General features: G+C 42.7%; 1 protein-coding gene and 1 non-coding gene across 2 annotated transcripts in view; both read left to right on the top strand.

Annotated features, from left to right (window-relative positions):
* ces2b (carboxylesterase 2b) overlaps positions 1–18127 on the top strand; it is a 71451-nt gene extending 53324 nt beyond the window's left edge. Inside the window, exons 38-50 of the mRNA XM_045205104.1 lie at positions 787–966; positions 1604–1804; positions 2033–2171; positions 3754–3887; positions 11471–11624; positions 11737–11841; positions 11965–12066; positions 13112–13252; positions 14012–14089; positions 14196–14343; positions 16727–16876; positions 17722–17794; positions 17903–18127. Of these exons, the coding sequence (XP_045061039.1) occupies positions 787–966; positions 1604–1804; positions 2033–2171; positions 3754–3887; positions 11471–11624; positions 11737–11841; positions 11965–12066; positions 13112–13252; positions 14012–14089; positions 14196–14343; positions 16727–16876; positions 17722–17794; positions 17903–18086 (1789 nt within the window). The 3' untranslated portion in view covers positions 18087–18127. The remainder of the gene's footprint in view (positions 1–786; positions 967–1603; positions 1805–2032; positions 2172–3753; positions 3888–11470; positions 11625–11736; positions 11842–11964; positions 12067–13111; positions 13253–14011; positions 14090–14195; positions 14344–16726; positions 16877–17721; positions 17795–17902) is intronic.
* A 2415-nt stretch (positions 18128–20542) lies between these two features.
* Positions 20543–20617, top strand: trnaa-ggc. Its single transcript has one exon. It is a non-coding gene; the product is annotated as a tRNA-Ala (tRNA).
* The last annotated feature ends 3549 nt before the right edge of the window (positions 20618–24166 follow it).

Below are 24166 nucleotides of genomic sequence, written 5' to 3'. Positions count from 1 at the left end.
CGTCGGAAGGCATAGCGGGATTTCTTATAAGCATCCGGGTTAGAGTCCCGCTTCTTGAAAGCGGCAGCTCTACCCTTTAGCTCAGTGCGGATGTTGCCTGTAATCCATGGCTTCTGGTTGGGGTATGTACGTACGGTCACTGTGGGGACGACGTCATCGATGCACTTATTGATGAAGCCAGTGACTGATGTGGTGTACTCCTCAGTGCTATCTGAAGAATCCCGGAACATGTTCCAGTCTGTGCTAGCAAAACAGTCCTGTAGCTTAGCATCTGCATCATGCTCTGGAATGGCCAGCGCTGAGTCCAGATTTGAATCCCATCGAAAACCTATGGCGAGATCTGAAAACATAAGTTGGTGGAGGGTACCCCTGAAACATTGCAGAATTGGAGCAGTTTGCAGCTGAAGAATGGGCCAAACTTCCATTAGAAAGGTGCAGCAAGCTCATTGATAGCTACAAGAAGTGTTTGTCAGCAGTTATCTTGGCCTAAGGCTGAGCAACCAAATATTAGCTCTTCTTTCTTTTCTAAATGAAAATTGTAAACTTAAGTTTCAAAAAACAAAATTGATTCTACAATGTTAAAAATCCAATAGCAATGTGTTGAGACCAAATGTTTTTTGTTGTTGTTGTTTTTTTCAACTTATTTTAGAAGAAATAGGGAATTATTTAAGAAAAGTGTAAGGGTGCCAATATATATTTGCCACCACTGTATCTGTAGAACAAAATTAATATGTAGGAACAGAGTATTGTTTACAATTGTTTGTGTGTGTGTGTGTGTGTGTGTAGGTCTCCTAACGGGGCTGGCCTGGTTCAGTGGCCACAGTACGGACCAGAAGGAGATTACCTGGGGATTGGGCTGGAGCAGGTACCTGGTCAACACCTGAAGAGGGACCGCTTCACCTTCCTGACACAGACTGTTCCTGAGAAACTGCATTTGGGTCGAGAGAAGATGGAGCAAAGTGATCTGTAGGGTGCCATTATTTTATTTATGGTTCATTTATATCAGGGAGACATGGGACGACTGAGTAACATTCCTTCTTTGTGAATTAGAGTTTTGAGCAGTCTGACTTTGCGTCGGATGCCATTTCATCCAATTCTTCCTCTTCATCTGATTCGTAATCGCACCGATATAATTTATGTGTGGGGAAAAACTTCAAGGTGTCAAGAGCTGGGGAATTTGTTTCGGACACGGGTGTACTCCTTTTAGTCCCTCTTATTACTCCTGATCCAAACAGATACAATTTCTATTACTGGAATGAATAACTTGATTGACGAAATTCATTGAGTTAAAACAGTGACTACTTGACTTACTTGACTTAATCCTCTTGGTCTCATTAGGATCTTAGGGCGTCCACCAGGGCTCTTAAGCCTACTCTTTTCAACCGAAGGGCTTTTTTTCTTGTGGAGTGGAGCATCTCTAGTTGTTTTATGGCCTTCCCTGCTTTCTCTGTCCTTGTAATTGCAGCCCAATTCCTGCTTTGTTATATTTGTTGTGTGTTTTCTGAATGTGAATGTATTTGCCTCTGTCCTTGCCTCCGACCTTCAGTCGTTTTCCTTATTCAGAGTTCTTGTAAAGCAATGTCAACTGGTGATTTCTCCACAGACCAAAAACTGGGCCGGTGGTCCAGACCAAACTGGGGGGTCTGAGAGGGCAGTATGTGAGTGTAAAGGGGAAGGAGATGGTGGTGCAGGCCTACCTGGGCGTGCCGTTTGCCAAACCACCTGTTGGCCCCCTGAGATTGACCCCACCTCAGCCTGTGGAGGGATGGGAGAGAGTGAGGGACGCCACCCAGCAGCCTCTCATGTAAGATCAGCAAGGTCATGAACAAACAATTCATCTCAAGGAAGTTCTTGGTTGGTTGAATAAGGGTTAGATCAACAATCAGTAAATAATTAGATAAATCAACAAATTAAGCACAGTCAATGTACACAGTGAGGCAAGCAGAATGTGCAAAGCACTACCTGGCTCACACAATGTGCACAAAGAGACCTGGTGAAACTTGGACATTAAAAGGTGTTTCATGTTTTACAGGTGTCTTCAAGACGGACAGCTCACAGTAGACCTTGCGTCCAATTGGTCAATCAAAGTGGAAATCCCAGCAGTGTCAGAAGACTGTCTTTATCTCAACATATACACCCCGGCTAAACCTGCTGAGAATACCAAGCTTCCTGTAAGTTTAATAGCAGACACGGCCTCCCGAGTGGCACAGCAGTCTAAGGCACTGCATCGCAGTGCTACAGGCGTCACTACAGATCTGGGTTCGATCCCGGGCTGTGTCGCAGCCGACTGTGACCGGGAGACCCATGAGGCAGCCTACAATTGGCCCTGCGTTGTCTTGGTTAGGAGAAGGTTTGGCCGGCTGGAATGTCCTTGTCCCATTGTGCTCTAGCGACTCCTTGTGGCGGTCGGGCGCATGCACGCTGACTTCGGTTGCCAGCTGTACAGTGTTTCCTCTGACACATTGGTGCGGCTGGCTTCCGGGTTAAGTGAGTAGTGTGTCAAGAAGCAGTGCGGCTTGGTGGGGTCGTGTTTCGGAGGACGCATGGCTCTCGTCCATCGCCTCTCCCAAGTCAGTACGGGAGTTGCACCGATGGGACAAGACTGTTACTACCAATATAATGAAAAACAGGTAAAAAGTACCAAATAATAAAGTTTAATAGCAGACACACACAGATTATAACGTTGTGTTATTGAGTCTTGGTCCAGGGGACCCAAAGAGGTACACAATTTTGTTCTAGCCAAGCACTAACACACTGGATTCAACTAGGCCAGAGATGGGCAACTTTGATGGGGCTGGGGGCCACAAAAAATCAGAACTCATCATGAGGGGCCGCAGTGGCTCGGGGGTCTGCATACCCTCATCCATACATTTACATTTATATTTAAGTAATTTAGCAGACGCTCTTATCCAGAGCGACTTACAGTTAGTGCATACATTACTTTTTATTTATTTATTTTTTTCATACCCCCCGTGGGAATCGAACCCACAACCCTGGCGTTGCAAACGCCATGCTCTACAAACTGATCCAGTGCTAGCGTTTTGGGGCCCTAAGCGAAAGTTTGTTGGGGGGCCCCCTCCATCTTGCTTAGCAAAATATTTTAGCGGCCCCCCTCTTGACAGCGGAGAGAAGATTTAGCAATTTTATAACTAATTTCATGCAATTCAACTCATTTTGCCATGAGGCGGAGAGAAAAATTAGCAGTTATACAGCTAATTTCCTTCAATTCTACACACTTTGCCATAGGGTGGAGAGAAATGTTTGTAGTTTTGAATATGCTATCTGAGTGAGGGTGACTAACAAAATCAATGGGGGCAACCCGGTTGGTAATTCAACCATGATTGCTACAAGTTTAGATAGCTGACATGGGCTAATTGATTGACTGTCAGTCAATCAATCAAATGTATTTATAAAGCCCTTTTTTACATCAGCAGATGTAACAAAGTGCTTATACAGAAACCCAGCCTAAAACCCCCAAAAGCAAGCAATGCAGATGTAGAAGTCAGTGACTGACCTAACAAGAGAAAAACTGCTGATGCACAACAGAATTTCGAAATTGCACCTTGTGTATTCTGCTATTCTAACTCTTAACAGTAAGTTTAGACCAGACTGAGTTCCTAAAAAAACAAAAACGTTTGTTTTTGGAAATTGATGCGCAGGCCTACAAAAGGTAGGCCACTAATCAATGAATCATCAATCACTCCGGTACACTGTGAGTTCAGATGATCAGCATGTATTGCTTGTGTTTCTCAGGTCATGGTTTGGATCCATGGTGGAGGATTTGTCATGGGCTCTGCATCAACATATGATGGTTCTGCTTTGGCTGCCTACCAGGATGTGGTTGTGGTGCTGATCCAATACCGTTTGGGACTGCTGGGGTTCTTCAGGTAAGACTAGAACCACTACTGAACCACACACAATTGGAACCAACTTTTCTGCAGCCGTCAGTGACAATTGACAAGGTTTATGGCGAACAGCCGTCAGTGACAAGCATTCGCCATAAACCTTATAATTATTTATTTTTTGTATGTATTTTTTTCTTCTTCTTACAATACAAAAATATACACTACCGTTCAAAAGTTTGGGGTCACCTAGAAATGTCCTTGTTTTCGAAAGAAAAGCAAATTTTTTGTCAGTTGAAGTCGGAAGTTTACATACACTTAGGTTGGAGTCAATAAAACTCGTTTTTCAACCACTCCACAAATTTCTTATTAACAAACTATAGTTTTGGCAAGTCGGTTAGGACATCTACTTTGTGCATGACAAAGGTAATTTTTCCAACAATTGTTTACAGACATATTATTTCACTTATAATTCACTGTATCACAATTCCAGTGGGTCTGAAGTTTACATACACTAAGTTCACTGTGCCTTTAAACAGCTTGGAAAATTCCAGAAGATGATGTCATGGCTTTAGAAGCTTCTGATAGGCTAATTGATATCATTTGAGTCAATTGGAGGTGTACCTGTGGATGTATTTCAAGGCCTACCTTCAAACTCAATGCCTCTTTGCTTGACATCATGGGAAAATCAAAAGAAATCAGTCAAGACCTCAGAAAAGAAATTGTAGACCTCCACAAGTCTGGTTCATCCTTGGGAGCAATTTCCAAACGCCTGAAGGTACCACGTTCATCTGTACAAACAATAGTATGCAAGTATAAACACCATGGGACCAAGCAGCCGTCATACCGCTCAGGAAAGAGACGCGTTATGTCTCCTAGAGATGAACGTACTTTGGTGCGAAAAGTGCAAATCAATCCCAGAACAACAGCAAAGGACCTTGTGAAGATGCTGGAGGAAACAGGTACAAAAGTATCTATATCCACAGTAAAACGAGTCCTATATCGACATAACCTGAAAGGCCGCTCAGCAAGGAAGAAGCCACTGCTCCAAAACCGCCATAAAAAAGCCTGACTACAGTTTGCAACTGCACATGGGGACAAAGATCGTACTTTTTGGAGAAATGTACAGTCGTGGTCAAAGGTTTTGAGAATGACACAAATATTAATTTTCACAAAGTCTGCTGCCTCAGTTTTTATGATGGCAATTTGCATATACTCCAGAATGTTATGAAGAGTGATCAGATGAATTGCAATTAATTGCAATGTCCCTCTTTGCCATGAAAATGAACTTAATCCCCAAAAAACATTTCCACTGCATTTCAGCCCTGCCACAAAAGGACCAGCTGACATCATGTCAGTGATTCTCTCGTTAACACAGGTGAGAGTGTTGACGAGGACAAGGCTGGAGTTCACACTGTCATGCTGATTGAGTTAGAATAACAGACTGGAAGCTTTAAAAGGAGGGTGGTGCTTGAAATCATTGTTCTTCCTCTGTTAATCATGGTTACCTGCAAGGAAACACGTGCCGTCATCATTGCTTTGCACAAAAAGGGCTTCACAGGCAAGGATATTGCTGCTAGTAAGATCGCACCTAAATCAACCATTTATCGGATCATCAAGAACTTCAAGGAGAGAGGTTCAATTGTTGTGAAGAAGGCGTCAGGGCGGCCAAGAAAGTCCAGCAAGCGCCAGGACCGTCTCCTAAAGTTGATTAAGCTGCGGAATCGGGGCACCACCAGTGCAGAGCTTGCTCAGGAATTGCAGCAGGCAGGTGTGAGTGCATCTGCACGCACAGTGAAGCAAATACTTTGGCCTGGTGTCAAGAAGGCCAGCTAGGAAGCCACTTCTCTCCAGGAAAAACATCAGGGACAGACTGATATTCTGCAAAAGGTACGGGGATTGGACTGCTGAGGACTGGGGTAAAGTCATTTTCTCTGATGAATCCCCTTTCCGATTGTTTGGAGCATCCGGAAAAAAGCATGTCCGGAGAAGACAAGGTGAGCGCTACCATCAGTCCTGTGTCATGACAACAATAAAGCATCCTGAGACCATTCATGTGTGGGGTTGCTTCTCAGCCAAGGGAGTGGGCTCACTCACAATTTTGCCTAAGAACACAGCCATGAATAAAGAATGGTACCAACACATCCTCAGAGAGCAACTTCTCCCAACCATCCAAGAACAGTTTGGTGACGACCAATGCCTTTTCCAGCATGATGGAGCACCTTGCCATAAGGCAAAAGTGATAACTAAGTGGCTCGGGGAATGAAACATCGACATTTTGGGTCCATGGCCAGGAAACTCCCCAGACCTTAATCTCATTGAGAACTTGTGGTCAATCCTCAAGAGGCGGGTGGACAAACAAAAACCCACAAATTCTGACAAACTCCAAGCATTGATTATGCAAGAATGGGCTGCCATCAGTAAGGATGTGGCCCAGAAGTTAATTGACAGCATGCCAGGGCGGATTGCAGAGGTCTTGAAAAAGAAGGGTCAACACTGCAAATATTGAATCTTTGCATGAACTTAATGTAATTGTCAATAAAACCTTTGACACTTATGGAATGCTTGTAATTATACTTCAGTATACCATAGTAACATCTGACAAAAATATCTAAAAACACTGAAGCAACAAACTTTGTGAAGACCAATACTTGTGTCATTCTCAAAACTTTTGACCACGACTGTACTCTGGTATGATGAAACAAAAATAGAACTGTTTGGCCATAATGACCATCTTTATGTTTGGAGGAAAAAGGGGGTCGCTTGCAAGCCGAAGAACACCATCCCAACCGTGAAGCACGGGGGTGGCAGCATCATGCTGTGGGGGTGCTTTGCTGCAGGAGGGACTGGTGCACTTCACAAAATAGATGGCATCATGAGGAAGGAAAATGATGTGGACATATTGAAGCAACATCTCAAGACATCAGTCAGGAAGTTAAAGCTTGGTCGCAAATGGGTCTTCCAAATGGACAATGACCCCAAGCATACTTCCAAAGTTGTGGCAAAATGGCTTAAGGACAACAAAGTCAAGGTATTGGAGTGGCCATCACAAAGACATGACCTCAATCCTATAGAACATTTGTTGGCAGAACTGAAAAAGCGTGTGCGAGCAAGGAGGCCTACAAACCTGACTCAGTTACACCAGCTCTGTCAAGAGGAATGGGCCAAAATTCACCCAACTTAATGTGGGAAGCTTGTGGAAGGCTACCTGAAACGTTTGACCCAAGTTAAACAATTTAAAGGCAATGCTACCAAATACTATTAGTGTATCAACTTCTGACCCACTGGAAATGTGATGAAATAAATAAAAGCTGAAATAAATCATTCTCTCTACTATTATTCTGACATTTCACATTCTTAAAATAAAGTGGTGATCCTAACTGACCTAAAACAGGGAATTTTTACTAGGATTAAATGTCAGGAATTGTGAAAAACTGAGTTTAAATGTATTTGGCTAAGGTGTATGTAAACTTCCGACTTCAACTGTACATTAATTTCTACAAACATTAATGACATCACACTTGCTCAGATCAACATGTTTTCACATGTTCCCACTGTATCCACACCCATCATGCCCATCTCACAATATTTTCTCTCCTTCCTCATCCTTTGAATATCTCCAGTGCTTGTAATATTTTATGCCATATGGCTTCAAATTGTACTATTTTGTTTGTCTCTCTAGCCCAAATGTTTTCAATATTTAGATAGTTATGCATTTGATTCATCCACTTTCTTAACGATGGAGGGTCATTTGATTTCCAGTTTTTAAGCAAACATTTTTTTCAAAATGATTGACGACTCCAACTCCATTGGGTGTTTTTCCTCACCCTCATATGCCATGTTTTGAAATATGCAGATAGAAGTTTAACAATATAAGTTTAATCTGTCTGACAGCCAACTTTCTACCTCCGCCCATAACTTTTGGACATTATAGTAGGCATGAATCATTTAGTCACTGTTAGTTTTACACTTAAGCCATGACTCTGCCGTTGTGCTTTAGAATTTGTCAATTTTGTCTCGTGTATAACAAATTCTGTACATTAGTAAATGTCCAATAACTGTAATTTCGTTAGTTCTGTTCCAACACTCCCTCCATCTTGTGCCAATATCAGTTATTTTTAGGTCTTGGTTCCAATAGTTTATATATTTTTCTAAGAAATTGTCAGTTGGATAGGCTTTAATTCTTAATGACCAAGGGGTTTTCAGTATCAACACTGTAAGGTTAATTTTGGTGGTGTAGTTAATGAGTATATTTGATGTCTATTTCACCTGTTTTGGGTCTATATTTCAAGAACAGCGCCGGAGAAGATGGCTGCCGTTTTACAGCCCTCTAACCAATTGTACTATTATGTGTGTTTTTCCGCGTTATTTGTAATTTATTTTGTACATAATGTTTCTGCCATCGCCTCTTATAACCAAAAAGAGCTTCTGGATATCAGGACAGCGATTACTCACCTCGTATTGGACGAAGATTTTTTCTTCAACGAGGCGGCCGCGAAGGATATCATACAGACACCCGACAAGGCCCAAATCCCCGTCATTCGCGTGAGGAAGAGACGGAGATATCGTGGACGTAGATCGGGGTGCCTTGTAAGGATCCGACGGCGAGCGAGTAAACTGCCTCTTCCATCAATCCTATTAGCCAACGTTCAATCATTTGAAAATAAATTGGATGACTTAAGATTACGGTTATCCTACCAACGGGACATTAAAAACTGTAATATCTAATGTTTCACCGAGTCGTGGCTGAACGACGACATGGATTTCATACAGCTAGCGGGCTATACGCTACATCGGCAGGATAGAACGGCTGACTCCGGTAAGACAAGGGGTGGCGGTCTGTGTATATTTGTAATCAACAGCTGGTGCACAAAATCAAATACTAAGGAAGTCTCGAGGTTTTGCTCGCCTGAGGTAGAGTATCTTATGATAAGCTGTAGACCACACTATTTATCAAGAGAGTTTTCATCTATATTTTTCATAGCTGTCTATTTACCGCCACAAACCAATGCTGGCATTAAGATTGCACTGAATGAGTTGTACAAGGCCATAAATCAACAGGAAAACGCTCATCCAGATGCAGCGCTCCTAGTGGCCGGGGACTTTAATGCAGGGAAACTTAAATCCGTTCTACCTAATTTCTACCAGCATGTTAAATGTGCAACCAGAGGGAAAAAAACTCTAGACCACCTTTACTCCACACACAGAGACGCATACAAAGCTCTCCCTCGCCCTCCATTTGGCAAATCTGACCATAACTCTATCCTCCTGATTCCTGCTTATAAGCAAAAACTAAAGCAGGAAGCACCAGTGACTCGGTTAATAAAAAAGTGGTCAGATGACGCAGATGCTAAGCTACAGGACTGTTTTGCTAGCACAGACTGGAACATGTTCCGGGGATTCTTCAGACAGCATTGAGGAGTACACCACATCAGTCACTGGCTTCATCAATAAGTGCATCGATGATGTCGTCCCCACAGTGACCGTACGTACATACCCCAACCAGAAGCCATGGATTACAGGAAACATCCGCACTGAGCTAAAGGGTAGAGCTGCCGCTTTCAAGGAACGGGACTCTAACCCGGACGCTTATAAGAAATCCCGCTATGACCTCTGACGAACCATCAAACAGGCAAAGAGTCAATACAGGACTAAGATTGAATCGTACTACACTGGCTCTGACGCTCGTCGGATGTGGCAGGGCTTGAAAACTATTACAGACTACAAAGGGAAGCACAGCCGCGAGCTGCCCAGTGACACAAGCCTACCAGACGAGCTAAACCACTTCTATGCTCGCTTCGAGGCAAGCAACACTGAAGCATGCATGAGAGCACCAGCTGTTCCGGATGACTATGTGATCACGCTCTCCGTTGCCGATGTGAGTAAGACTTTTAAGCAGGTCAACATCTCACAAGGCCGCAGGGCCAGACGGATTACCAGGACGTGTACTCCGAGCATGTGCTGACCAACTGGCAAGTGTCTTCACTGACATTTTCAACATGTCCCTGACTGAATCTGTAATACCAACATGTTTCAAGCAGACCACCATAGTCCCCGTGCCCAAGATAACCTGCCTAAATGACTACCGACCCGTAGCACTGACGTCTGTAGCCATGAAGTGCTTTGAAAGGCTGGTCATGGCTCACATCAACAGCATTATCCCAGAAACCCTAGACCCACTCCAATTTGATGATGCAATCTCTATTGCACTCCACACTGCCCTTTCCCACCTGGACAAGAGGAACACCTACGTGAGAATGCTATTCATTGACTACAGCTCAGCATTCAACACCATAGTGCCCTCTAAGCTCATCACTAAGCTAAGGATCCTGGGACTAAACACCTCCCTCTGCAACTGGATCCTGGACTTCCTGACGGGCCGCCCCCAGGTGGTAAGGGTAGGTAACAACACATCTGCCACACTGATCCTCAACACGGGGGCCCCTCAGGGGTGCGTGCTCAGTCCCCCTCCTGTACTCTCTGTTCACCCATGACTGCATGGCCAGGCACGACTCCAACACCATCATTAAGTTTGCCGACGACACAACAGTGGTAGGCCTGATCACCGACAACGATGAGACAGCCTATAGGGAGGAGGTCAGAGACCTGGCCGTGTGGTGCCAGGACAACAACCTCTCCCTCAACGTGACCAAGACAAAGGAGATGATTGTGGACTACAGGAAAAAAAAGAGGACTGAGCACGCCCCCATTCTCATCGACGGGGCTGTAGTGGAACAGGTTGAGAGCTTCAAGTTCCTTGGTGTCCACATCACCAACGAACTATCATGGTCCAAACACACCAAGACAGTCGTGAAGAGGGCACGACAAAGCCTATTCCCCCTCAGGAGACTGAAAAGATTTGGCATGGGTCCTCAGATCCTCAAAAAATTATACAGCTGCACCATCGAGAGCATCCTGACTGGTGGCATCACCGCCTGGTATGGCAACTGCTTGGCCTCCGACTGCAAGGCACTACAGAGGGTAGTGCGTACGGCCCAGTACATCACTGGGGCCAAGCTTCCTGCCATCCAGGACCTCTATACCAGGCGGTGTCAGAGGAAGGCCCTCAAAATTGTCAAAGACTCCAGCCACCCTAGTCATAGACTGTTCTCTCTGCTACCGCATGGCAAGCGGTACCGGAGTGCCAAGTCTAGGTCCAAAAGACTTCTCAACAGCTTCTATCCCCAAGCCATAAGACTCCTGAACAGCTAATCATGGCTACCCGGACTATTTGCACTGCCCACCCACCCCATCCTTTTTACGCTGCTGCTACTCTGTTAATTATTTATGCATAGTCACTTTAACTCTACCCACATGTACATATTACCTCAACTACCTCAACTAGCCGGTGCCCCCGCACATTGACTCTGCAACGGTACCCCCCTGTATATATAGCCTCCCTACTGTCACTTTATTTTACTTCTGCTCTTTTTTTTCTCAACACTTTTTTTTGTTGTTGTTCTATTTTTACTTTTTTTGTTAAAAATAAATGCACTGTTGGTTAAGGGCTGTAAGTAAGCATTTACTGTAAAACCTGTTGTATTCGGCGCATGTGACCAATACAATTTGATTTGATTTGATATGTTGAAGACATTATTTGACTTAAGTTTCCCATCTCTTCCATACAGCACAGGAGACAAGTATGCCCCAGGGAACATGGGACTACTTGACCAGGTGGAAGCTTTGCGGTGGGTCCAGGAGCACATCCACAACTTTGGGGGCGACTCCAAGTCGGTCACCATATTTGGAGAGTCTGCTGGTGGAGTGAGTGTATCATTACTGGTGAGGACACACACACACACACACACACAAACAGAAGCACACACACATATACACTCACATATTGTTTGTGCTTTTGAATAGGCTCTTAACATTGTCATTTTTTTATCGCTAGCTTCATTCACCGTTGTCTGCTGGTCTGTTCCATCATGCGATAGCTGAGAGTGGTACTGCAGCTATGGAACCTATCATAAATTCCGACCCCTTGTCTGTGGCCCAGGTATTTTCAAACTCTGTCTCTCCACCAAAAGAAGGGTAAACACAGTCATAGGTCTACCTCACACCATCAATATCCTATTTTTCATCACAACCATGGCAAGTGATTATTATGTTTGTCTCATAGATGGTGGCAACCATATTGGGCTGTAACAGCAACAACACAGAGCAGATTGCAGACTGTGTGGAGAAGTTGACTGCTGATGACATAGTTAATGTTCATAAACAGGTGAGATGTCCTGGACACCAGAATGATTTGAGCACTGTTCTCTGATACAAAAGCCACAACAAACTTTTAGGCTCAGTTATATTTTCATTTTTGTCTTAAAAAAAAAAAAAAATCAGTAGGGGTCTCAATTTACTATTGAGAGTAAGAATAGTAGAACACACCAGGTGCCATTTTCTCTTGTTATGCCAGTCACTGACAGTCACTCAATTAGCCATGTCAGCTAACAATTTTTAGATTGGTAGTTAGTCTAGCCAGCTATCTAAACTTGTAGTAATCATGGCCGTATACCGACGGGGCACGCAGGGCACGTTCCCAGGGTCCCTGACCTTCAGGGGTCCCCCATTGATTTTGTTAGTAATTTTCACACAGATATCACATTAACATGGCAGAAGTTATTAAAAAATGTGTAGAATTGCAGGAAATCTGCTTTAAAACTGCAACAATTGATCTCCACCCCCCAGAATTGCAGAACATTATCTGTAAAAAATAAACAATTTCTCTTTGACCCATGGCAAAATGAGTATATTTGCTTGACATTTGTTCTAAAATTGCAACATTTTCTCTCCACCCCATGGGAAAATGTGTAGAATTGCAGAACATTTGCTTTAAAACTGCAACATTTTCTCTACACCCTATGGCAAAATGTGTGGAATTGCTGGAAATGTACTTTAAAACTAAAATATTTATCTCCACCATCAAGAGGGGGCCACCAAAATGTTTTGCCACAAGGTGTGAGGCCCCCCAACCAAATCTCGCTTAGGGCCCCCAAAAGGCTAAAGCCGGCCCTGTATTTGCAGTAAGCAACATTTACATGTTTACATTTTAGTCATTTAGCAGACGCTCTTATCCAGAGCGACTTACAGTTAGTGAGTGCATATGAATTATACTAAAAACATAGCCTAGAGTGTTTTCCAGCGAGCCATGTTTGTGAGCGAGGACTGAGCCTAACTTTCCCCTTAGGCATACTGCTTGAATGCAGTGTGACTTTTCAGTTTTATCTGGCAACGCCTGAATAATTATGTTCTCAACACCTGTCTTTTTAAAGAACAAAATGTTGCGAATTGGTGTGACTGTTGACGGGCATTTCCTGCCCAAGTTGTTGACTGAGAGTTTCCAAAACCATGAGATGCACAAGGTGCCATTTATGACGGGCACCAATACTGACGAAGGTTGGCTACTGGCGAACGTAAGTCAGCTTTGAGCATGTATTTCAATATGTATAACAACTGAATATTGGATGTGATATTTTACGTGACTTGGATAGCACTTTAAGTTAAGATCATTAAGTTAACAACATAAAGTTGTTATTTCTGCTGTTTAGGAACGGTTTCAACAACTATAGTAACAGCTTTAGGTTACATTAACATGTTTAGCAATTGCTTTTCAAATGCATAGGAATGTAGTCGTTTTTTTAAATTAACATACAAGTGGAATGAGGGAGAGTCACTATTTCACTTTTATACACAATTACAATGCTCTTACCAAAGTACTGTGTAAGATGATAATACAATGTTGTTACTATGGAGAGTAACACGTTTAAAGGGATAGTTTGGGATTTTTGCAATGCCCCTTTATCTACTTCCCTAGAGTCAGATGAACTTGTGGATACCATTTTTATGTATCTGCATCCAGTATAAAGGTACTTAGAGGTAGTTTCGCAAGCCAATGCTAAGTAGCATGCTAGCTGTTCACATAGACTTCAAGTCATTGCGCTAACACTAGTTAGCAATTGCGTTAAGCTAGTTAGCAACTTCCTTCAAACTGCATGCAGATGCATAAAAATGGTATCCACGACTTCATCTGACTCTGGGGAAGTAGATAAAGGGCCTCATTGCAAAAATCCACAACTATCCCTTTAAGAGTAACTTAATGTAAAGTGTCACTGTGACTTGATTTTCATTTTCCAATTGCAATGGTTGAATGTTGTACTCCCTGTACTCCCTAGATGATGGCACCTCCTGGTTGGGTGGATGGAATAGACCGGGATCAGGTCATGCCTCTTCTGGCATTATGTTACCCTGATGTAAGTATATGCAGTCACACCTGCCAAGAAATTGCTCAGATGAAATGCCTCATTACTGATTACAATACATGATGTGGCTTCACTGAATGGTCTTTGTCTCCTTCAGCCCAAGGATCAGTGGATAACTGAGCTGATAGCAGATGAATACCTGGGAACCTCTGGAGATCGGATTAAAAACCGTGATGGGTTCACTGAGCTGGTTGGGGATGCTTTGTTTACCATTCCTGCTCTTACGACAGCAGGCTTCCACAGAGGTAAGCTCAGGAGTCAATGACATTAAAGTGGATGTAGATGTTTCCTCACCCTGAAATTAGTGTATGGGCCGGGAGAAACTCTAATCCATGTTATTTTTTTTTTTAAACAGCCGCTACAAACTTAAACTAACTTTAGCCACCGCTAGCTAAAATCAATGGAAGTGATAGGGGCAACCGTCCAATATTCTACATTTCATCATGACCAAATCAACAAAAATCAACTCCATCTAACATCAAATAAAATTCAAATACATTTTTATTGGTCGCATACACATATTTAGCAGATGTTATTGCGGGTGTAGTGAAATGCTTGTAAATCAAGTTGTAAAATTCGGAACTTCCACTTTAATCTATTGATTATTAGAGGTTCAAGCGGCTAAACTGGGTGAAACCGTATTACATTTGTTGCCGTTTATTATTATTAATCCGGTTCTGCCAAAATTTGGTGAAAAGATGCAAATTCCCGTGAGATAATAAGGAGGATGCAACCCTGCATGATGGTAAAGGACCATGGGCCACACCCTCTCACGCAATGCCATGCCAATTGGCCACATGGTGGCGCTATAACAAGCAATTAAAAATGCACATTTTTGAAAGGTCACGCCCTCACCCGGTGTGACCTAGAGTCCTGAAATTTGGTGTATTTATCCTTCTCCTCACATTAAACAAATTTGCCTCAAGGATCAAATATGATGGATTTTACGCCATTTTGAATTTAGTGAAAAACATTTAAAACGCTACTCCTCTGGCACCGAATGACCGATCTGCATGAAACTTGATATATGGCATCAATGGACCAAGGTAAGTCAACACAATATTTTCCAGGCTAGCATCTCAAACAACATGGCCGCTACTTACCAATAAACATTAATGTGGGCGTGGTCTGGCACATAAATGCATATAAATCAGACACGGATATTAGTATTTTAACAAAACTTGATACACATCTTCCAAACACTGATAAGACTCAACATAAGCACACACATTGAGATCCACCACACAATGGTGCTATATCTCTTGATCTATTTGACTCTGCGATGACATTTTTCAAACATGCTCAGGGATTTGAGTCTAGGTTTGAACTTATGGTGGCGCTGTTGGACAGGAAAAACAATAATACAAGCTCATTGGCTTATAGCGGCCATGTTGTTTAAGGTAGAGTCTTGGGAAGGAAGATAGATGCTATTGTGATGAGGTGTGAAGGAAGGAGTTAGGCGCAGGAGGTAAAATACCGAAGTCAAGAGTTTATTCCGTTTACATAAATCAAACACTCCCAGCATGAAAACGAAACTAATATAAGGGAAAATATTCCACCTTGGCAAGTACAAATGGAAGCTCAACCGAGCTACTCGCTCTCAAAATAAACAATCACTCACAAAGACAAGGGGAACAGAGGGAACACTTATACACATACTAATTAGGGGAATGAGCACCAGGTGTGTGTGATTGACAAGACAAGACATAACAAGTGGAGTGATGAGAATGGGATCGGCAGTAGCTAGTAAGCCGGTGACGGCGAACGCCGAAACCTGCCCACACAAGGAGGGGAGGCAGCCTCGGCGGAAGTTGTGACAGCTATATACTACATTTTGGTCCAATTGGTCAAGCGGTTCTGGAGAAGAAAACGTTTAAAGTAGTCAACATCATAAAAAATAGTCCAAAATATAGGTAACTGCTAAAATGAAGGAAACACCAACATATAGTTTCTTAATAATGCTTTGGGCGACCACGAGCCACCAGAACAGCTTCAATGTGCCTTGGCATAGATTCTACAAGTGTCTGGAACTCTATTGGATGGATGCGACACCATTTTTCCACAAGAAATTCCATAATTTTGTGTTTTGTTTGAAAACGCTGTCTCAGGCGCCACTGTTCAATTGGGTTGAGATCTGGTGACTGAGACACACACACACACACACACACACACACACTTTAAACCCCCCTATGCTCCTTTGAGACCCTTCTTTCAAAGTCACTGAGATCTCTTCTTCTAGCCATGGCAGCCAAAATAATGGCCAACTGGGCATTTTCATACATGACCCTAAGCATGATGGGATGTTAATGAGTTAATAAACTCAGGAACCACAGCTGTGTGGAAGCATCTGCATTCAATATACTTTGTATCCCTCATTTACTCAAGTGTTTCCTTTATTTGGTAGTAACCTGTACATCAAAAGCATGTTGCATGATCTGTTTGATTTTGAGTTCTGATATTCAGCAAGCATGGTAAGAGTACAGAAGTAGCTCATCCTAGAGTGATGTGTCCAATTTGTCCTGATGGTGCTGTGGCTGCTTGCAGCTATGTTTTATCTATGTTCTTAGTTTGTGGAGATGGTTGTGTGCAATCTTTCCATAATTGTTACTGTCTTATCCCACACAACAGATGCAGGTGTGCCTGTGTACCTGTATGAGTTCCAGCAAACTCCCAGCATGCTTAAGAAGATGAGGCCGAGTTTTGTTGGGTCTGACCACGGAGATGAGCTTATGTTTGTTTTTGGATACTGCTTCACAACATCACATATTACAATTGATGGTAAATAAATACTCTACCAACTCTACCTGCAATATATACAAAAGTATGTGGACACCGCTTCAAATTAGTGGATTTGGCTATTTCAGCCACACCCGTTGCTGACAGGTGTATAAAATCGAGCACACAGCCATGCAATCTCCATAGACAAACATTGGCAGTAGAATGGCTTTACTGAAGAGCTCAGTGACTTTCAACGTGGCACCGTCATAGGATGCCACCTCTCCAACAAGTCAGTTCATCAAATTTCTGCCCTGCTAGAGCTGCCCCGGTCAACTGTAAGTGCTATTTTTGTGAAGTGGAAACGTCTAGGAGCAACAACGGATCAGCCGCGAAGTGGTAGTCCACACAAGTTTACAGACAGGACCGCTGAGTGCTTCCAACTTTGTGGCAACAGTTTGGGGATGGCCCTTTGCTGTTTCAGCATTACAATGCCGCATGCACAAAGCGAGGTCCATACAGAAATGGTTTGTCGAGATCGGTGTGGAAGAACTTGACTGGCCTGCACAGAGCACTGACCTCAACCCAACTGAACACCTTTGGGATTAATTGGAACACTGACTGCGAGCCAGGCCTAATCGCCCAACATCAGTGCCCGACCTCACTAATGCTCTTGTGGCTGAATGGAAGCAAGTCCCCGCAGTAATTTTCCAACATCTAGTGGAAAGCCTTCCCAGAAGAGTGGAGGCTGTTCTAGCAGCAAAGGGGGGACCAACTCCATATTAATGCCCATGATTTTGGAATGAGATGTTCGACGAGCACGTGTCCACATACTTTTGGTAATGTAGTCTATGTCATACAAGCACTCACCACTAACTAGCTACTAACTCTGGAATTGTGTCTTACAGCCTTATGTACAGAGGAAGATGAACAGCTTAGCGGAATCATGATGCGTTACTGGGGCAACTTTGCTCGTACAGGGTAGGCGCTTGTTCTATGTTTTTAAAACAAATATTTTAAACAAAAATAATAGGTAAGAGTTATAGATTCTTAACTTCACTGTGTGTGTGTGTGTGTGTGTGTGTTTAGGTCTCCTAACGGGGCTGGCCTGGTTCAGTGGCCACAGTACGGACCAGAAGGAGATTACCTGGGGATTGGGCTGGAGCAGGTACCTGGTCAACACCTGAAGAGGGACCGTTTCACCTTCATGACAAAGATCCTCCCTGAGAAAGTGCGTTTGGTTCAAGAGAAGATTAAGCACAGCGAGCTGTAAAGCTCATCTCAAAGGTTTTGCATTATTCAACTCAGACTGTTAACTGAAATCAAACTTCAAATGTACTGTGGTATTGCTAACAATTGAAGGTTTTATTTTATATCTGAATGCCTTACAGGATCAAGAGCACAATGTAACATGACCTAGAGCACAAATTAACAATGATATGGATGCACTGAATGTATGAATACAATCTCATATTAACTTTTAAGGAAACACTGAAACACTTATTCTACCGTGAGCTACCTCATTGACCCTTACTAATCCAAGTTGATCTTATGGCATTTACATGGAGAATTTAGTCCTGTGTAGCTCAGTTGGTAGAGAATGGCGTTTGCACTAACTGTAAGTCGCTCTGGATAAGAGCGTCTGCTAAATGTTTTAAAAAATAAATAAAAATCCAAATGCAACAGTTCATTGACTAAAAAATACTGTGTTTTTTTCATTTTCCAACCCACTGCTATTCACTGGAGTCATTTGAGGCGGCTCTAGTAGTAGGCCTACAGTATGTGAAGCGAGCATGACATGCCTTGGATATTTTCTGGGAATAGGGCAGCAGGGGTTCTGCAGGGGTCAACAAATGAGGCTCTTCCTGAACTTTTTCTCTGCTCTCCCAGTGTCACCTGCCTGCAATTGCTAATAACCCATCCTCAACCACCCAACTAGGCTATATGGGCCCGATTTCGACTTAGGAAATCATGCTCTTCTTATGCATGCCTTTCCTATGCACTTCCCAGTAGTTGTTATTCAGACTTACCTTATGAAGGTGTGTAAGTACATTTATCTTAGCCATCCCTTTAAATATGTGTAGCCTACCTTTCAGTTCGAATTTTGTCGACAGACTCAATAGAATATATTGAGAGAAGGGGTTAAGAATATTAGGGATCAATTAAAGAAAGCCATCTAAATATATGCATATTCAGCTTCAGCACCAATTGATAGATTTAAAAAATACTCTGATCTTGTAGATTATTTAGGGTTAGGAAAGTATTTATGAATCATAAAAAACAGGTTTGGAGAGCCTTTATGCACGAAAGAAAGAAAACGATGGTTTGATTCATTCAGAAAATGACACTTTCAGTTCTTTAACCCATGGTAATGTTGGAAGATTAGTGTACATATAATTATAATAGGGAGAATAGTGTACAATAGTAGGCTATACCCTCGTCTATTGCCCGCACTAACTATGGAACTGTGTGATGACACAGCCAAGTATTGCGTCATGCATCGGCTTCAAACAGTTAAGGCTTGGTCTGCGTTCCACTCCATAACGATTTGATTAGCCGACATGTCTTTTTTTTTTATATTATCAACTGTTACAAATGATCCTCAGCAACAACCACATGTCCGTGATGGCGTTTACAGAGGAAGCAAATGAAGCTAAAGAAACAATGTAATTAAATGGAATGATAATGTAGGCCATACCAACTGAAGGGAACTAACAGTAAATTGGCAGTTGATATGTGTTGTTATTTGTCTCCAGCGATTATAAGGTAAAGTATATCTAAAACAAGTCATCAAAGCAAATGTATTTATAAAGCCCTTTTTACATCAGCAGATGTCACAAAGTACAGAAACCCAGCCTAAAACCCCAAACAGAAAGCAATGCAGATGTAGAAGCACGGTGGCTAGGAAACCTAACTAGAAAGTCAGGAACCGAGGAAGAAACCTAGAGAGGAGTACTAAAGTACTTGGAACCGATGGGTTCGCTAGACATTATTAATGGTTTCCTCACGTGTAAAGGAGGGGGAATTATTGAGAAGGGTGCTACTGCAGCCCGCAATTCGACGCGTTCGAACCCCTCTTTATACTTTTATTGGTACATATTTAAGCTATGACTCCTGTACATAGGAAGAGGCCTTCCAGTACAGTAGATGGTGGTAATGCACTATAACGTTGGGTGCCAACCGCCGATAAACCCCACAGAAGAAGAGGCGGGGATAGCTAGGAAACAACGGTAGTGTCCTTCGCCCCAACCTGTCGGGCACTGTTTTCCTGCAGTTCTGTTAAAGATGGCGAGGGCAGATGGGAGCAAAGAACACTGTGTGCTAGCTTAGCCAGCTAGTCCTAAGGAGGACTCTGTTACACAGCAGGCTGAGGCAAAAATACCTATAGATCATACTTTTATTTCCCTTTTGTACCACATTCAAAAGTGTCACACAAGCATGAAAAGGAATGCCCACATGCAGGAACGCCCCCGAATTGCGGGCTGCAGTTGCACACTATTGGAATTATTTGGGATTTAAATCAAAGTCAGAATACAGCATATCTGTAGACACACCTCCGCCACACCTTCATTTATTCGATCTCCACCCAAAACGAATAGCAGGTGAATAGCACTATTCCCATGCTTAAATTCAAGGTCAGAATACGCATAGAGAGAAAAGTGCATAAAAACATTATGTTCCATTTACACGCGCTTAACTCAGGTCGGGATCTGGCCTATCGTGATATAGTCCCCTGTAGCTCAGTTGGTAGAGCATGGCGCTGGCAACGCCAGGGTTGTGGGTTCGTTTCCCACGGGGGGCCAGTTTGAAAATGAATGCACTCACTAACTGTAAATCGCTCTGGATAAGAGCGTCTGCTAAATGACTAAAAATGTAAATGTAATAAAGTGAAAATCTGAGGCCCGCACCCGACCCTAACCTGCAAAAATTGAAAATCTGCTGTAGGCTACAGTCAGAGACAGCAGAACGTTTTTTGACAGGGGTGCAGGATTTTTTGGGGCCCAATTTAGATATGTTTCTGCTTATAGTTTCCAACATTTTGGTGGGTATTTGTTAGTCAACCTGTCTATAAGATACATGCAGCTTCTCTTCTGTCATTATATGTTGCCCTAGAGGACTAAATAAACCCTTGTTCACCATAATAATGTCATAAATTATAGAACATCTGTAAAGTTTTCTCTGCTTTGTAAGCGGAGCAAAGACGTTTAGGGACCCGGGAGAAAATGCAATTTAAAACAACTAAAACTAGTGGATAAGATTTTCTTTGCAAAATTTCCAAATAACATCAGTTTGACCAGTTGTAAGGAAATAGAAAGCTGGGAAAAATACCCAACATGTTTCTGATAAGATTTCAGTTCGGCTTGGATGCATATTTAAAGTGGTTGGAATACTAAAGCTTTTATGATGCTGATATAACAGCACCTCTACAGATGGTCCCTAAATGTGTATTCCCATTCTCTCATGATGCTGAAAGAAATAAATCTCTACTCCTGTTCCCGAGACAAAATGTACATTTGGTGTATAATTTTACTGCAAGAAATATTTAATTCTGCAGGAGTTAGTCTTTAATATTATGTGAGAGGTTCAGAGGAGGCTGGTGAGAGGAGCTACAGGAACAGGCTCATTGAAATGTCTGGAATGGAATTTTTGGAAAGGTATCAAGCACAAACATATGGAAACCACATGTTTGACTCCGTTCCATTTATTCCATTCAAGCCATTACAATGAGTCCGCACTCCTATAGCTCCTCCCACCAGCCTCCACTGGAGAGGTTATAGACCTACAGTCAGTGTCCAGATTTAAGTTTCCATTTAACCCATCTGAACAGTAGGCTACAGTTCCCTTGACGTGCCATAGGCCTATTTGAAGTCCCCTTCTTGTGGCTGTCAAATTTGTATAGCGGCTCACAATCATCACATATAACATACAGTGAGGGAAAAAAGTATTTGATCCCCTGCTGATTTTGTACGTTTGCCCACTGACAAAAAAATTATCCGTCTATAATTTTAATGGTAGGTTTATTTGAACAGTGAGACAGAATAACAACAAAAAAATCCAGAAAAACGCATGTCAAAAATGTTATAAATTGATTTGCATTTTAATGAGGGAAATAAGTATTTGACCCCCTCTCAATCAGAAAGATTTCTGGCTCCCAGGTGTCTTTTATACAGGTAACGAGCTGAGATTAGGAGCACACTCTTAAAGGGAGTGCTCCTAATCTCAGTTTGTTACCTGTATAAAAGACACCTGTCCATAGAAGCAATCAATCAGTCAGATTCCAAACTCTCCACCATGGCCAAGACCAAAGAGCTCTCCAAGGATGTCAGGGACAATATTGTAGACCTACACAAGGCTGGAATGGGCTACAAGACCATCGCCAAGCAGCTTGGTGAGAAGGTGACAACAGTTGGTGCGATTATTCGCAAATGGAAGAAACACAAAATAACTGTCAATCTCCCTCGGCCTGGGGCTCTATGCAAGATCTCACCTCGTGGAGTTGCAATGATCATGAGAACGGTGAGGAATCAGCCCAGAACTACACAGGAGGATCTTGTCAATGATCTCAAGGCAGCTGGGACCATAGTCACCAAGAAAACAATTGGTAACACACTACGCCGTGAAGGACTGAAATCCTGCAGCGCCCGCAAGGTCCCCCTGCTCAAGAAAGCACATATACAGGCTCGTCTGAAGTTTGCCAATGAACATCTGAATGATTCAGAGGAGAACTGGGTGAAAGTGTTGTGGTCAGATGAGACCAAAATCGAGTTCTTTGGCATCAACTCAACTCGCCGTGTTTGGAGGAGGAGGAATGCTGCCTATGACTCCAAGAACACCATCCCCACCGTCAAGCATGGAGGTGGAAACATTATGCTAAGGGGGTGTTTTTCTGCTAAGGGGACAGGACAACTTCACCGCATCAAAGGGACGATGGACGGGGCCATGTACCGTCAAATCTTGGGTGAGAACCTCCTTCCCTCAGCCAGGGCATTGAAAATGGGTCGTGGATGGGTATTCCAGCATGACAATGACCCAAAACACACGGCCAAGGCAACAAAGGAGTGGCTCAAAAAGAAGCACATTAAGGTCCTGGAATGGCCTAGCCAGTCTCCAGACCTTAATCCTATAGAAAATCTGTGGAGGGAGCTGAAGGTTCGAGTTGCCAAACGTCAGGCTCGAAACCTTAATGACTTGGAGAAGATCTGCAAAGAGGAGTGGGACAAAATCCCTCCTGAGATGTGTGCACACCTGGTGGCCAACTACAAGAAACGTCTGACCTCTGTGATTGCCAACAAGGGTTTTGCCACCAAGTACTAAGTCATGTTTTGCAGAGGGGTCAAATACTTATTTCCCTCATTAAAATGCAAATCAATTTATAACATTTTTGACATGCGTTTTTCTGGATTTTTTTGTTGTTATTCTGTCTCTCACTGTTCAAATAAACCTACCATTAAAATTATAGACTGATCATGTCTTTGTCAGTGGGCAAACGTACAAAATCAGCAGGGGATCAAATACTTTTTTCCCTCACTGTAGGCACTGCTATCATCATCTTTTAACCAGTGCCGATTTTAGCATGCAAATATTGGTGGGGCAAAAAAAAACAACACTAAACAATATATTAATTGCACAATAACGGTGACAAACGGTGCCCACAAACTGTTAGGGCCTACATAAAGCTGTCCCAACTGCAGAGTCCCAACAGCAGTCCCAACACCTTACCACTGCTACACCTGGCTATCAGCGGAGCCTCTTGCAGCCTCATTTACTGCCTTTAAAAAAAACATAGCTGATATGGCTGACTTGCTTAAACAAATGTGGTTTCTACTGACAATTGAGTTGTACAAGCTATGGCATAAGGGTACGACGAGCAGATAAGAGGAAATCCATAATTTCGATTAAGACATTAATGAGCGAGCTAAGACGGACGTAGTCAATATAACTATTTGTTCAGCACTTTTGAAATGTACATTTCCATTTCCATTTACATCATTTAGCAGAAATGTACAGCGACATAATTCAGAACATGGGCCGTTCTTACAGTTTTCTATCTGTACACCAAGTCAGAACCGTAGGATAAATAAAGGGGACACATAAGAAGACAATGAAAGCTCTTACAATATTCGATTATGAAATTTCTCTAAAACAGGCTATAGGCTATACAGTTGAAGTCGGAAGTTTACATACACTTAGGTTGGAGTCATTAAAACTCGTTTTTCAACCACTCCACACATTTCTTGTTAACAAACTATAGTTTTGGCAAGTCGGTTAGGACATCTACTTTGTGCATGAAACAAGTAATTTTTTCAACAATTGTTTACAGACAGATTATTTCACTTGTAATTCACTGTATAA

The sequence above is a fragment of the Coregonus clupeaformis genome, chromosome 19 (assembly GCF_020615455.1).
Source record: "Coregonus clupeaformis isolate EN_2021a chromosome 19, ASM2061545v1, whole genome shotgun sequence".
NCBI classification, from domain to species: Eukaryota; Metazoa; Chordata; class Actinopteri; order Salmoniformes; family Salmonidae; genus Coregonus; species Coregonus clupeaformis.
This window is presented reverse-complemented; position numbering and strand designations above follow the sequence as displayed.